Source organism: Carassius carassius, chromosome 10 (genome assembly GCF_963082965.1).
Source record: "Carassius carassius chromosome 10, fCarCar2.1, whole genome shotgun sequence".
Classification (NCBI taxonomy): Eukaryota; Metazoa; Chordata; class Actinopteri; order Cypriniformes; family Cyprinidae; genus Carassius; species Carassius carassius.
The window spans coordinates 2,346,603-2,363,122 of NC_081764.1; the positions used below are offsets into that span (position 1 = coordinate 2,346,603).

Below are 16,520 nucleotides of genomic sequence, written 5' to 3' on the forward strand. Positions count from 1 at the left end.
TGGTCTGTCTTGTTTTGAACAGGTATCATGGCTGGATCAAACCGATCCGGTGATTTGCAAGATGCCCAGAAGTCCATTCCCATCGGCACCATCCTGGCCATCACCACCACCTCCATCATCTGTATCCTCTCAGATAGAAACACACACAGTCTGATACAACACCCTCCTGCGATACAGTTTATGATTTTAGTGTTCAAATATCAAATGACTCATTTTAGTGATTCAGTTGAATCGGTTTACAAAGAGTCATTTACAAACAGATCCAGTGTACGTAGTAGTTGGTAAGTTTTTGAACCAGTTCTTTTGACCAAACTGAACAAATGAACCAAATTATTCAAAAGAATCAGTCTTCTCAATTCTAATATGCATTATGTAAGCCTAGGAATCACTCCATGGAGAAGCTAAAAGACTTAAAAACACTCAAACCTGTTGATTACAGAGTACTTGTTTATCAAAAAAACCAACGCTCTTTAACTGAAATATTCAGACATGTCCAGTGTGCTTCTGTTTGGTTCCTGCATCGAGGGAATGGTGCTGAGGGATAAGTATGTTATGTGTTTAAAATGTGTCTTATAACTTATAAATATGTAATGCATGAAAAAATACACTAGCATTTAAATATTTAAGTTTGGTTAAATTAATGTTTTTTAAAAGAAGTCTCTTATTCTTACCAAGGCTGTTTATTTGATCAAATATACAGTAAAAACAGTAATATTGTAAAATATTATTACAGTTTAAAGTTACTGTTTTTTATTTGAATATCTCTTAAAATGTAATTTATTTCTGTGATCAAAGCTATATTTTCAGCATCATTCCTCCAGTCTTCAGTGTCACATGATCTTCAGAAATCATTCTAATATGAAGATTTGCTGCTCAACAAACATTTCCGATTATTATCAATGTTGAAAACAGTTGCGCTGACCAATATTTTAGTGGAAATCATTCATTTTTATTCTTCAGGATTCTTTGATGAACAGAAAATGGAAAAGAACAGCATTTATTTGAAATAGAAATCGTTTGTAACATTATAAATGTCTTGACTGTCATTTTTCCGGCTGAGTAATTCATAATTCTTTGTGTATGTTTGTGTGTATTAGGTTTGGTGAGGCGGTCAGGGGGAATCTGGTGATCGGGACACTGGCGTGGCCTTCACCTTGGGTCATCGTCATCGGTTCCTTCTTCTCCACCTGCGGTGCAGGGCTTCAGAGCTTGACAGGTGCTCCGCGTCTCCTACAAGCCATTGCACGAGACGGCATCGTGCCGTTCCTCAGGGTGAGCGTGCTCACATGATATTTAGTGTTTAGCCATTGACTTTCAGCATAAAGTCAGATTCACATTGCAGCTAACTCTGGCCAAGAGCTGCCAGCACTGATCTTGTTTTTACCTGTTCATGAACATGTAAGTGTGTGTGTGTGTGTGTGTGTGTGTGTGTGTGTGTGTGTGTGTGTGTGTGTGTGTGTGTGTGTGTGTGTGTGTGTGTGTGTGTGTTGCAGGTGTTTGGTCATGGAAAAGCAAACGGGGAGCCCACCTGGGCGTTGCTCCTGACCGCATGTATCTGTGAGAGTGGAATTCTCATCGCTTCTCTGGATAACGTCGCTCCGATTCTCTCCATGTAAGAGGCCATGCATATATCCAGGAGCATTAGAAAGTCACACATAAAAATGACTGAATGTCATTGCATTAGGTAATACAAATTTAAATCAATCCACCAGTGATATTATTGTTAATTAAAATTAAAACGTAAAAAAAAAATAATGGAATGAAGCTGAAAAAAAATATATATATATACTGTATATGGAATACGGTATGTTGAAGAATATGTTGATGTAAAATAAGTTAAAGAACTAAAAATTGCTAAAACTAAAATAAGGACTGAATTTAAATATAAATGAAAGGTAAACAGAAACAAATGTTAAATAAATACATAAATAAATATAAATATATATATAAAATATATATATATAGTCACCTAAAGGATTATTAGGAAAACCATACTAATACTATGTTTGACCCCCTTTCACCTTCAGAACTGCTTTAATTGATTCAACAACATGCTGAAAGCATTCTTTGGAAATGTTGGCTCATATTGATAGGATAGACTCTTGCAGTTGATGGAGATTTGTGGGATGCACATCCAGGGCACGAAGCTCCCGTTCCAGCACATCCCAAAGAAGCTCTATTGGGTTGAGATCTGGTGACTGTGGGGGCCATTTTAGTACAGTGAACTCATTATCATGTTCAAGAAACCAATTTGAAATGATTCGAGCTTTGTGACATGGTGCATTATCCTGCTGGAAGTAGCCATCAGAGGATGGGTACATGGTGGTCATAATATATATATTTAACAAACATAACTATTATATAACAGAATTAATAACAAAACTAAATAGAAAATGGAAAATATGAAAATAAAAGCTAGTTCAAAATATTATTGAATACTATAATATTATATAAATAATATATAGTAATAATATTTATTTGGTTACTTATTAACTGATTTTTAACAGTTTAAGCTTTAGGTTTAGTTAACAATAATTCTGCATTAATGATTTTTAAATCTTTTAGTATGGAGCCCTTTTTTTCTTTCTCTTTTTGGCTTGAAAAGTGTGTTTGTTTGTTTTTTTTATAAATGTTATTTAGTTCAGTTTTTGTAACAATCTCTTTTTTTGAGACAATCACATTCAGACATTTTAAGTGTGGTTTAAGGGTCCAAACATCTGAGACAAAGTCCCGTTTATCTGTTTCTGTGTATTGACATGTCTGTGTTTGTTTCTCTCGTGCGGCTGCAGGTTTTTCCTCATGTGTTACATGTTTGTGAATCTGGCCTGTGCTGTTCAGACTCTGCTCAGAACGCCCAACTGGAGACCGCGATTCAAGTTCTACCACTGGTGAGCTCCAGTCTTGCCGTTTGCTGTGGCTTCACTCATATTTGTACACTAATGTTTGCCTTCATGTTTTCCTATCAGGACTCTATCCTTCCTTGGCATGAGCCTCTGTCTCTCGCTCATGTTCATCTGTTCTTGGTACTATGCCATTGTTGCCATGGGAATCGCCGGCTGTATCTACAAGTATATAGAGTTTCGAGGGTAAGTGGATTGTGACCCGGAGTCGAGGGGGAGCTGGAAAACCAAGACGATGGATTAGAATTGAGTTTTAGGCGTTTGACCTCTCAGGATCCCTCGTAATCCAGCCGGCAAAGAACAGCTGAAATCTGCTCCAGGGTTTGATTAGTTTAGTGCCTTTCCATTGGAAACACTTCCAGAGTCATGCTGAAATTAAAGAGCAATTAATTACTCTGGTCTGCACAGGATATACTGTGTACTTAAAAACAGAAGCTATTTAAATAACAGTATGCATATGTCATAGTCTTCACTTTAAACAAAAATTATTCAAAAAATGTTGTTGTTTTTTTTTGTCAAAATGCAAAGTCAAATCTTGTGCATTGCATTGTGGGATACAGTACCCAGCACAAGGTGCTTTGTTCATGTTGACAGATGGCATCAAGGAAATGCACGCATCCGAAATATAGCATGCAACTCAATATAAATACAATATTCTACAGACAAAAGCACGAGCAGCAACGGAAAACAAAAAAATGTACTCGTCAAATCAGACTAGTCGTTATTTATGATGTTCGACCAGTTTTCTTCATCAGTAAGTTTGATATGGCAGTATGCTTTAAAGTCAGAAAAAATTGCAGGATATTTGCTAATTTCCTCAGTAGAGCAAAAATCTTCATCAAATATATTTGTGCATTTGATCAACAAATGAATTATTTGGTTTTATTTGAAAAACAGGAGCATGCTGATTTGGCATGGACTCTGATAAGTAATAAATACCATGATATGCAGCCAATGTTAACTTTATTATAAGAAAAAAAAACACACATACAATACTTTTTTTGTGTCTACAAGGCGTCTGTTACACATTTGGTACAGAGAGTGGACACCCACCGGCAGAATCATAAATCGGTTCTTATGACTGTGGATATAATATATGCAGTAATTTGTTAGAATGGCCTTCTGAACATACACAGAGTTTTTGAAAAAGACGTGTGTGTGTGTGTGTGTGTGTGTGTGTCTGTCTGTGCTGACAGGGCGGAAAAGGAATGGGGTGATGGTATACGAGGTGTGTCTCTCAGCGCAGCCCGCTTCGCCCTCATGAGGCTGGAAGAGGGACCACCGCACACCAAGAACTGGAGGTGAGTGCAAATACCTACTGATTGCATATATATAATTTAAAATAATTGTATAAAAAATACAGTACATAATTGTATCATTAATATATGTATATTACTAGTTTGTGTGTGTGTGAATATATACATCATATGTGTGTGTGTGTGTGTGTGTGTGTGTGTGTGTGTGTGTGTGTGTGCTCTTGTTTTTGTGTCATATCAGGACACAGCTCTGTATAATGTCATGGGTATGACACAGGTATTACAAGGAGAGGGTGACTTATGAGGACATAACCCATGTCCCCATTTTTCACAACGTTTATAAATCATACAGAATGAGTGTTTTTGAGAAAGTAAAAATGCACAAAGTTTCCTGTGAGGGTTAGGGTTAGGTGTAGGGTTAGGTGTAGGGCCATAGAATATACAGTTTGTACAGTATAAAAACCATTATGTCTATAGGATGAACACACTATTCACAAAAACAAACATGTGTGTGTGTGTGTGTGTGTGTGTGTGTGTGTGTGTGTGTTCACATATTTTCATTAACAGAAATAGGCTGAAATAAAATGAAAACCTAAAATTAAATTAAATGTAAATAATAAATAAAAAGCTTTTGTCAGCTAACTGGAATGAAAATATGATGAAAGTTAAATTAAATTAAAATGAGTAAAACAAAGACTGGAATAAAAAAAATAATTAAAGCTAAATAGAAATAAAAAAACTGCATTAGTTCACCTAAAAATTCTGTCTAGAATTCTGTCATTAATGACTCGCCCTCACGTCGTTCCAAACCCGTAAGACCTTCGTTCATCTTCAGAGCACAAGTGAAGATATTTCTGATGAAATCTGAGAGCTCTCTAACCCTCCATACACCGCAATGCAACTGAAATGTTCCCAGGCTCAGATGTTTCTAAAATATTAATATATTTTAATTATGTAGATATGTACTGTATATTTACTAGATTTATATTTATACATATTTATGCTGAATTTTAAATGTCAAGTATTTATATCATTATCTTCTTCACATTTTGCCCACTATTCCCTCCTGCTTTTGTTCCTCCTCAGGCCTCAGATATTAGTCCTGGTCAGCATGGATTCTGAGCTGAATGTGGAGCAGCCGCGTTTGCTGTCTCTGACCAATCAGCTGAAGGCTGGGAAGGGTTTGACCATCGTGGGCACAGCGCTGGAGGGAACCTACCTGGAAAACCATCCTCAAGGACAGCAGGCCGAACAGGTGACATAGACACAAACACAGACACAACAAGGCTAGTGAACTACTTAGACAGCATACGCTGGAACCTAATTATTACATTTATTTGGGTTATAATGTCATTTCCCTATTTGTTTTGTGTCTCAAAGTCTCTGAGGAAGCTCATGGAGGCGGAGAAGGTGAAGGGTTTCTGTCAGGTGGTCATCTCTTCTAACATGAGGGATGCCACGTCACATTTGGTCCAGGCCGGAGGTTTGGGAGGTCTTCAGCACAATACTGTACTGGCCTCCTGGCCACGCAACTGGAAACAGGCCGAGGATCATCGGAGCTGGAGGAACTTCATCGGTGAGAGACATTTCTTCTGATTCACTCTTATTTAGAGGTTGATGAGTGATGAAGATTAACAACCATTGAACCTTTACTTTCCTCAAAAGGTTTTCAAATAAGCCTGAAAGACTTGATTAGTTGGAACATTCTAGTTATTTATTTAGTTCATTTTTCACTAATCACACTTTTTTGCAGCTTTGAGAATAGTGAAATATAAATCAAATCTAATTGTGAGATATAAATTCACATTTGTGAAAAAAAGTGGAAAAAAGTGAGGTATAAAAAAAATCACAAATAGAACTGTGTTCCATCTCAAAATTGTCTCAGTTATTCCACACAATTCTGAGTTTATATCGTGCAATTCTGGTCAGATTTATTTTATTCATTTATTCTTACAAATATGTCAATATGCATATTTATTAGTGTACATTTAGTAACACATCCAAAATAGATTCACATTTATATAAATTAATTCAAATTTTTATTTAAACTATAATTTTAATTATAATATTCAGTTATTCCTATAATTGTTAGTCAATATACATATATTCCTAATTATATTTCTATTTATTTTCTCTTGGTCTTATTGTACACAATTAATCTATTTAAAGGTTTAACCAGCAACTTTCCTGTTTACTTTTGGATCAGTGATGGAAAAATAGTCTTCATAGATCCTCGTAGAATTTAATATAAATCCAAAGAATTAAATATAATTTATAATATTTAATAAAAAAAATAATATATTTTACTTCATATTGTTAAATATTTTTAATTTAATTTAATTTCAAATATTTAACAACATGAAGTAAAATATTTTTTTTTTATTAAATACTATTAATTGTATTTAATACAAAGAATTAAAGAATTAAAAATAATTTCTTTGTATTTGGAACTTAATGGATACAAGCTGAAAAACTAGATCATGCATAAGAAATTAATGATAAGTCTGATATCAGTGCAAAAACAGCTTAACATTATGAAACACCAACAAACAAAAGTCTCAAATCAGTAAAAATAATATAGTCATAAGTGTAAGTAATAAATATAAACGTGTCTACATTACAGAGCTGGTAAGAGAAACCACTGCTGCCAGTAAAGCCTTGATGGTGCCCAAGAACATCTCGGCCTTCCCGTCAAACGGAGAGCGCTTCACAGAGGGTCACATTGACGTCTGGTGGATCGTTCATGATGGAGGCATGCTGATGCTGCTGCCCTTCCTCCTCCGCCAGCACAAGGTGCATGCCTCAACGCTTCATTTCTATCAGAATGACGTGTAGCTTGGTCACTGCAGCTCACATGTGGATATCTGTGGATGATGTTCTGTAGGTTTGGAGGAAGTGCAAGATGCGCATCTTCACTGTGGCCCAGATGGACGATAACAGCATCCAGATGAAGAAGGACCTGACAACCTTCCTGTATCACCTGCGCATAGACGCTGCAGTGGAGGTGGTGGAGATGGTAATGCACTCACTTGTACTACTCGTGCTCAAAAGCAAGTTAGCGAGAGGGACCGGATGACATTTGAGTTGAAAAGTTGAAAATCTTAATCTTCTTGAGAAATGAAAGTGAGGTGATCGAGGTCAGAAATGAACCAGGGTTATATATTTAATATTTAAATAAATATTTAAAAAGTTGGGCAAAAACTGATGCTGTGTTAAACATGTAGTGTAACATTTTATAGTATTTGTTATCATTTTTCAAATGATCAAATCCAATTTATTGCCGTTTAATGATTTAAAATGTTTGACAACAATGGAGTCTAAATATTGGCCAAAAATTAACTCGAAAATAATTTTTATTTGGATGTGTGTGTGAAAATAAATTTGATTTTAAATTAATAACTTAGAATTACATTAAGAATTATTAATAACTTAGTTTTATATATATATATATATATATATATATATATATATATATATATATATATATATATATATATATATATATATATATATATATATATATATATATATATATATATAATATATATATATATAATTTTTTTACAATTGTTAAAATATTCAGTAAAGGCTGTTCCAAATTATAAGAATTTCATATTTTTTATATATATATATAATGCAATATAATTTTTTACTTACCGTATATATATATATATATATATATATATATATATATATATATATATATATATATATGACAAATTATTTAAAAATAGTTTTACTTTTTATTATTATTATTTTATTTTAGGTTTGAATTTTCAGAAAAAGTAGCTGCAGATGATGATAAATATGTATATTTGGGTCAACGATTCCTTTATGAACTGTAGACTGTATTCTCGCTGTTTCTGTACAGCTCTGAGTGGCTCTCTGAGAACTGTTGAAAACCATTGTCTCACTGTATCTTCAGCATGAGAGCGATATCTCAGCGTACACATATGAGAAGACCCTGATGATGGAGCAGAGATCTCAGATCCTGAAGCAGATCAACCTCACCAAGACTGAGCGTGAACGTGAGGTACAACCTCTGCTTAAGACTAAACATGTTACTTTACAAAGTCGTGCATCAAAGTTAATGTCAAAAGTCATTCGATTCGTTTAAACCCGGCAATGTTTATGTTTGGCTTGGATACTTTTCATACTAAAGAGTAAAAATACTTTAACTTCAGTATTGTACTTTATGGAAAATATCTCTTTAATGTAATAATATTACATCACAGTATAAAAATGCAAATTAACAGCAAGGCTGGATGTTGACTCTCATTATGCATTACATCACTGCATGTGGGCGGGGCCTCACCTCTCATTATTATTACCATCGTCCTCTCACTTCAGATCCAGAGCATCACTGACAGTTCTCGCGGGTCGATCCGCCGTAAGAACCCGGCCGCTGTCACGACTCATCTGAGTGTGACTGAGGAACCGGTGGCCTGCAGCAAAGAGGAGAAACCAGAAGAGGAGGTACAGCAGGACGGACCGAGCCAGCTTTCATCTTACATGGCAATAACAGCCACATCGCCCGTGTTGATGCTGTGATCTCAGCTTGAGCGTTTTGTCTGATATCAGTGTTTATGTGATGCCTTTCAGAGTAATGGACACGGCAGAATCCAACTCTCTCTCTCTCAAAAGTCCTTTATTTTAAATATTTTTAGTTATAATAAATGTTATTTTAATTATTTAATTTTATCATTATTTATTGTTTTTATTTATATATATTATTTTACATTTAATTCTTGCTTTATTGAGCATACATTTAATTTGAATATGGTAACTATTAATTGCAGTTTTATTTAGTTTCATAACTTGTCTTTTAATTATTTAATTCTAGAAGTCAAAACAATGAAATATAATAAAAATGAAAATAATCTGTCAATAAAAAAATTACTTTTTATGTTATATTTATTCATTATTTTGGTAAGGACCAATTCTTATTATTAACTAGCTGCTTATTAGCATGCATATTCATAGCTGTTTATTAGTACTTATAAAGCAAATATGAATGTCATATTTTATTTCTACTTATCTTACAAACTATTAATAAACAGCAAATTAGCAGTTTATGGAGGGAAAATTAACTGTGAATATGTGTTCTAAAGTGTAACCATTATCCAATATAAAAGCATTGTCAGTTTGTGATTGTAATCTCATAAAATGAAATATAATTAAAATGAAAGTAATCATCAATAAAATATTTTTCAATTTTATTTTTATTATTAATCTTTTATTTAATGATGATTTATTATATAATATTCATTATAAGGCGTTGTCATTTTTATAGTGATTGTAATCATAATCTCATTTGTTATCATTATTGTGATTATTTAATTTGATTGTTTATTATTTTTACTTCATAATTTATGATTTATCTATTTAAAATTTTATTTTAATTTTTGAACTCTTTTAATCTGAGCATTAATGTTTTCTTTTCCTCCTCCTTTGCCCTGACATTCTCCATATGTGCGTTTGTGCCGGTCCTGCCCTCTCAGTCTGTCCCTGTGTCCCCATCCCAACAGGAACAGCTCATTCATGACCAGAGTACCAACCCACCGACCCCGGCCACACCGCAGTCCCCCAGCGCAGATGCCGAGACCCCCGGCACGGCTCTTCAGATGACATGGACCGAAGCCAAGTGTGATGGAGATCAAGCCAAACCTATAGGAGCCACGACACCAGAGGCCATCAAAGACCTCTTCAACATGAAACCGTGAGTGCAGCATGCACCAAACAATCACTTGATTTAAAAATATGTTTGAATTCAGGTTCAGTTTTGCATTGCATGCTTTTACACTTGTCTTTCATTCCTTTTTTGTCATGCCACAGAGAGTGGGAAAATCTGTGAGTATCTCTGTCAGCGATGCACATGTTCACACTGATGTTGATGAATGTGTATGAGCTTACGGTTGATGGTTTTGTTTTTAGAAACCAGTCCAACTTGAGGCGCATGCACACTGCACTCAGACTCAATGAAGTTATCGTAAAGAAATCCCAGGAGGCCAGACTAGTCCTGCTCAACATGCCCGGACCGCCCAAAAACAGGAGCGGAGACGAGAACTGTATCCTGATCATTGTTTGTGTTTTTTTTTTGTCGTCTTCCTTTAGAATCTTATGGTTATTATTAATTTTTATTCCAGTTTGGTAGTCCAAAAAAATAATGGGTCAAGACAGATTTTAAAATAACATTTGTTTTTAGATGGTCACATCGAGTGCACTGCATTATGGGAAACGACTTTATTTTTAATGAAAGAAATTAATGCTTTTAACCAGAAATTATACATTCAATTTATCAAATGTGATTTTAAATATATTCCTAATGTTACAAATGTTTCTATTTGGAATAAATGCTGTACTTTTCTGTTCATCAAAGAATCCTGAAAAAAAAAAAAAAGTATCACAGTTTCCACAAAAATATTAAGCAGCACCATGTTTTCAACACTAATAATGTCTCTTATATGCAGCAAATCAGCATATTAGATTGATTTCTGAAAGATCATGTGACGCTGAAGACTGGAGTAAATTCAGCTTTGACTCAAAACATATACAAATAGAAACCAACTTTTAGAAATTGTAATAATATTTCACAATAGCCTTGGTAAGCATGACACACTTACTGACACCAATTGTTTTTTACACATTTGCATACTGTTCACAATATATACAGTACATACTGCAAATGCTCTCATTTCCTTGACACTATCAATCAGACATGGAATTCATGGAGGTTTTAACCGAAGGTCTCAACCGGGTCCTCCTCGTGCGTGGTGGAGGTCGCGAGGTCATCACCATCTACTCTTAAGAAACTAGTCGACTTCGTCCCATCCCATTTGCCCTCCTTCCCCAGTGTGGCCCAAGCAATATCCCAAAATTCCCTTCCATCAACCAGCTTCATTCGCCCAACAGAAAATCCCATTCTACTGGTCTGCCAAGCTCTCACTGGCATTACTCTCATTCATGATGGACGTGATCCACACTTCACTGTTCTATGAAGTGCACTGTTGATGTCAGTGGGTATTTGTTCAATGCCCCGTCTGCTGTAGCTTTCCTACATTATCTGTCAATCACCAATTTCACCCAATCAGGAGAAGTGGGTGGGTTGGGATTTATTTGATTTTATTTATTTGTTTTGAGGAAGAGGATCCAGAAAAGAATGTGCACGTACGTCAAGGATTCGACGTTCAAAACTACGTCAGTGAAATACTTCTGCTCTGGAAAAGACGGACAACCTTGGGAAAAGATTTTAATGGTTTGAGCTCGATCCCTTTGGTCTGCAGATAAACGTGAAATAATAATGAGTTAATGCTATAATGTGAAATGTGAAGTTTAAAGTCAGCATGAAATGAAACTTAGACCTTTTTACTTTCGTTAAAAAAAAAAACATCAGTGCATGTTATTGCAAAGAAAGATTTGTTTTTATAATCAAAATATAGAAATTGCTCCTGAAATCCTCTGAAACATATCCAATCCATCTTATTTTTTAACCCCCCCATCAAATCTATCTTCCATTTTTTGGTGATCTTCCTGAATGCTTGCAACACTGAAGTAAAATGGTTTGCGAACTGCATTTCACGTTGACTTTAAGCGGGTTCGTCTTTTGTTTTTGTTTTGTCTCATCAACCTCCTCCATGATTTTATTTGTTCCTTGCTATCCCCCCTGCCAAATACAGTCACAATATGTGCCAAAAAAACAAGGCTGGCAGGGTGTACGACTTGCTGTTTGATAGCAAAGCAGCGAGCGAGAGTCTATCGGTGCAACCGACACTGTAATTAACAAAAGAACAAGCTAGAAAAAAAATGAAAAAAGTACTCAGCCACTCTGAAGTAGTGTAAATAGTGTACAAGGCATTATTAAATATCGGTGTAGTATTTATGTTGTGAAATAACCGAAGATTCTGGTGAAGAAACGCTGTTGTCTTACAGGGTCAGGGTGTTTTGGGTGGCCACAGGCTTCACTATAGCGGCTTGAACTGTATTATACCGAACCTCCCCTCCCCAACAAGCACTCAAACTGCACTGACAGCCACTGTGTAACAAATGATTTAATGAGTCTGTGGATTTATTAAATGAACGTGTGTGTGTGTGTGTGTGTGTGTGAGTGACTGAATGAGCAAATTGCATTCTTGAGCAAATGGAAGTTACCCATTTATTTCTTTTTTTCCCATTTTGCTATGAAGAAATCCTCTATGTTTGTTGCATTTACAGACAGATTTGTATGGATTAGCTATATCATCGACAAAATCTATATTATATTGCACCGGAAATGTCACAGAGCTATATATAGAGTATTATAGTATCTGATTGTATTGCCAAACTTCGATTTCACTCGTGCCATGTGAATGAATATGTGAATTGTCAATAGAAACCAATATTGATAACAATGTCACTTTAAACACAAATGCTGCACTCACCTCAAAGTTTCTGACTTTGAAACTTGATTTCTTTAACGTTGACATCATGTCAAAGTTGGAAACTCTGAATTATATAATTGAGATTTTATATAAAAACATCCAAATTGGCAGCGGCTTCAGTAGTTGCATGCTTTTTTGAGATGAGATTTTTTTGTTACTGTGCAATTGCAAGAAGTGAATTTGTGTGATTTTAAAGAAGTAGATTGCTGTCGTTATCAATAAAGCTGCATATGGATCCATTTTGGGCGTCACCACAGAAACTAATCATTTCTGAGTCCATAAACACCTCAGAATAGACTTTCGGTTGTCGTTTGGTAATTACAGTAATTCTGACGTGACGTGAGCGCAGCAAAGGTTATAAAGCATTATGAATTAAATAGCATCCAGAAATCTGAACTCTATGCAGCGTGATTGTAATGCATTAGCCAAATCACAAAATTATATTTGAGATGCAAAATTAACCAGAGATTGTTTGCAAAATTATGTTTTGACCAGAGAAAAATAGATCAGAAAGTGTATTTTTTAGAGCATTATGTTTAAGAAATTGGGAAATCATATATTCATTGCATTATTTATTTTTGTAGAGATATAGGCTATTTTATACAATCTTTTTCTTTAGCAAAAATACCAATAACTGCATATATATACACACACACACATAAATATATATATGTACTGTATACTGTATATATATATATATATAAACACAAATATATAGATATACACTACATATATATATATATATATATATATATAAAAAACTTTAATCTCACTGGTAAGAAAGTATATACAGTAGTTTATGAAGACAGTACTGATTATTTTATGTTTAAACATGGGAAAACCTCTCATAAGATATGACTGCTGCTGCTAGTGTATGAATAGATATGGATTGTGTGTGTACATAAAGCGAAAGATTAAATATTTAAAGGTATATTAACGAGGGGAGGGGTTGACGCTGAGATTGCATACCACTTTTAGCGTTTGTATTGAAAACGACTTCAGCCTTATATGATCAACTTTAACATGTTTTATTTCATTTCATTTAAAGTGACGACAATGTTCACTGAATCTGAACAAAACGCAAAACGTGCGTCAAAACGAGACGCAGTTTTTAACATAATACTGCCTGCGTAGACTGAGCCCCTGATGACGTTTCGACAATAGGTTCACTTAACAATATTTTTTTATCAAACACTTACGATACGCTTCGTTTGCATGGTGTGTATTATAAAAATGTAATTTTCGTAAATGTGAAAAGAGCAGTTTCTGGAATAATGTCAAGGCAGCTTTTTCAATGGCAAAATGTTTAACTTAGCATTCTTAGGCATACACTTAGATTAGCGGGATACTGTGCAATGTTTTTGGCTTTGTACATAATATCGCTCTGAAGACACTGTAGTTACAGGGTTGTCGTTCCCTGTTGTGTTTTTTAGGATGCTTTTAGTACACACGGCACTTTTTTGTTTTCAATGGTAACGTGCAATATTGATTTCCACAGAAAACAGTATGTATGGCAAATTTTAAGTTGCTAGTTTGCCCACAATTCTGCTTCTTGTAGAGTTCATCGGCATGCTTTGTATGCTAGAGTGTACGTCACATCTGTTCTATGGTGGCTGAGATAGAAATGCACTTTAAACGAGTTTACGTTATTTAAGTCAATGGCGACAGTGACAAATGAGTTGCCAGAATCATGAGCATGACAGATCCATTTCGGCGCTGATGCCTCTAGTTGCGAGAGTGTGTACTGCAATGTTATCGAAGACCAGACAGTTTCGTTCGCTGCGGTAGAATACTACCTGAAGATTGATTTTATTATGCTGTAAAACAAAAAAAAAGTGTGTTTGCTGTTCATTTGGCATGAATTTCTAGCATTTCTTGTAATTAATGATGAAAAGAATATACATAGATGTTAAAAAAAGAAGATATATTTCTAATACGAATCACTGAGTTGATGTGGTAACACCTCCTTGACATTTCCATTCCTCCAACTTTTCAATCCCTACGTCATTTCCAAACCTACAAGCACTGTTTTGATGTGATCACAGTATAAAAAGACTATAAACAAGCGCTTCCATTGCTGGGCTTGGCTCTATTCAAATTGACAGTGGACTCATCACATTCCCAGTCTTTTTTCCTTTCTTCAGCATCTCACAATGAATACCTGGCTTGTGTGTAGCATAAAGGAAATCATGTGTATTCCTTCGCCAAGGAATACTGAGGCATTCAACACATCTTGGGAAAAAAAGGGCTCTGAATAACAGTCTGAACTCGGTTCTGAAGTTTGACCCACGCCACTGGATGTTCTTCAAAACAAAAACAAACAAAACAAAAAAATTTGAAATCTTGCTTCATTTTATTAATCCTGCACTCTTAGAAATAAAGGTTGCTTGCTGTATTTTAGGTTCTTGTTGTATGAAAAAGTTATGCAGATTCTTCTGATCAAATCGGTTTTGATTTCTAGGTTCTTCAAAGCACCAGAATATAAAGTTTAAAAACCTTTATTTCTGAGAGTTTGCTCCCATGACGTTTACCTCTAAAGTCACCTGTTTGCTTGTATTTTGCTTGACATTCCAGTAACTTTGGTGGAAACTGTACAGCTCTTCATGCATGTGAACGATGAACATGTGAAGCTCTGTGAAAGTCCAAATGTTGAAATCTGAATCAAATCCATCTGAACCAGTTGAAATAGAGCCAGGACCTGGGTCCGTTGTCCTGTTCAACGCATGCACATTATCCTGAACAAGCTGATTGTTATGTTCACACCAGTTTATTTCAGTACTTTTAATTGTAAATGTGTTATTTTTACCAGATGTTTGGTGTTCTTGTTGTACACAACGGTTTCAACTAGTATCTTAGTGTGAATGAATATTGATTGGTTAAAGAAGTCTATTTTTACTATAGATAGTTTAGCCAAGACGAAGACCATTTAGCTTTTACTACATTTATCAGTGTATTAATTTATTTAAAGAAGAACTGATTACCAAAGTTATTTATGTTAACCTGGGTATGTGTTTAGTCTACTGTCGTTCTGAATGAATTAAAAAGAAACCTGAGGGCTTGTTTTGTTTAGCAGTAAAAACCATTTACACAGGTTTGTACTTTAACACACAAATGAGCAGCTATATGTTAACAAAAAAGTGCAATGCTTATGTTATGCATATTTTCTTTATTATTTATTTAATATTATCATAAAAATCTCGTTTTTAATTCTAGGGCCGATTTCAAGCACACAAATTAAGCTAAAAGGACTAAATATTTTAAAGTGGCTATTCACTAAAATATAAAGATATATAGCTCAAAAATTTTTTAACTGATGTCAGTGTAACTCACATGTAATTTGGCTGTCTGAAAATGCATATACCCATTTTTTGTTTTATAAGTCCCCTACTAATTTGATTGGAAAAGCAGATTTGATGGCGTATTGCTTTTTTTACAGCACAACTGTAAGTAAACAAATTGAGACGACTATGAGAAAAATATACAAACCAAATCCTACTTGGCTTGTCTTGGCTTTGCTTCTCTGAAAGGAGTTATTGAATCACTCGCTTTGGGCAATTCACTGATTTCACGGTTTGCATACGATAGCGCAATTAATTCTAGATCAGAACAATAGTTTTACAAGGAAAATGACAAAATCCCTCAGGCTTGTTTTTGATTCATTTGAAATGAAAACACTTTGTATGAACATTTGAAAGGGAATGTAGTGGAGACAAGGCGATTTTCTTTTTCTCTTTTTTTCTGTTCTGGGATTTTATGGTCATATTAGTGTGTTTTCAGTTGTATGTGTGTGTGTACAGTGATGTGCACACAGCAGATGTGGTCTTGTAAATATAGCAGAACTAGTTAGTGTTGAGGTGTTTATTTTTTGTGTCAGTGTAAGATGAATATTTTAAAAAAGATTAAAAATGAGTATAATCTATTGTGTTTCATGGTACATAAAGAAAATA

The 16,520-nt window shown here is 34.7% G+C and overlaps 1 protein-coding gene across 4 annotated transcripts in view; it reads left to right on the forward strand.

The window, feature by feature from the left end:
- The window catches only part of LOC132151506 (solute carrier family 12 member 5-like), a 147,073-nt gene extending 134,261 nt beyond the window's left edge, over positions 1-12,812 (forward strand). For 3 of the 4 annotated variants that reach the window (XM_059559645.1, XM_059559647.1, XM_059559648.1), the window contains 17 exons: positions 23-121; positions 488-545; positions 1,098-1,272; positions 1,494-1,612; positions 2,790-2,888; positions 2,967-3,086; positions 4,097-4,201; positions 5,243-5,411; positions 5,537-5,732; positions 6,780-6,949; positions 7,041-7,172; positions 8,082-8,189; positions 8,507-8,632; positions 9,658-9,875; positions 9,992-10,006; positions 10,091-10,224; positions 10,873-12,812. In XM_059559645.1, the coding sequence (XP_059415628.1) occupies positions 23-121; positions 488-545; positions 1,098-1,272; positions 1,494-1,612; positions 2,790-2,888; positions 2,967-3,086; positions 4,097-4,201; positions 5,243-5,411; positions 5,537-5,732; positions 6,780-6,949; positions 7,041-7,172; positions 8,082-8,189; positions 8,507-8,632; positions 9,658-9,875; positions 9,992-10,006; positions 10,091-10,224; positions 10,873-10,964 (2,135 nt within the window). In that variant the 3' untranslated portion in view covers positions 10,965-12,812. The remainder of the gene's footprint in view (positions 1-22; positions 122-487; positions 546-1,097; positions 1,273-1,493; positions 1,613-2,789; positions 2,889-2,966; positions 3,087-4,096; positions 4,202-5,242; positions 5,412-5,536; positions 5,733-6,779; positions 6,950-7,040; positions 7,173-8,081; positions 8,190-8,506; positions 8,633-9,657; positions 9,876-9,991; positions 10,007-10,090; positions 10,225-10,872) is intronic. The other variant, XM_059559646.1, reaches the window with a different exon arrangement.
- Positions 12,813-16,520: the final 3,708 nt, after the last annotated feature.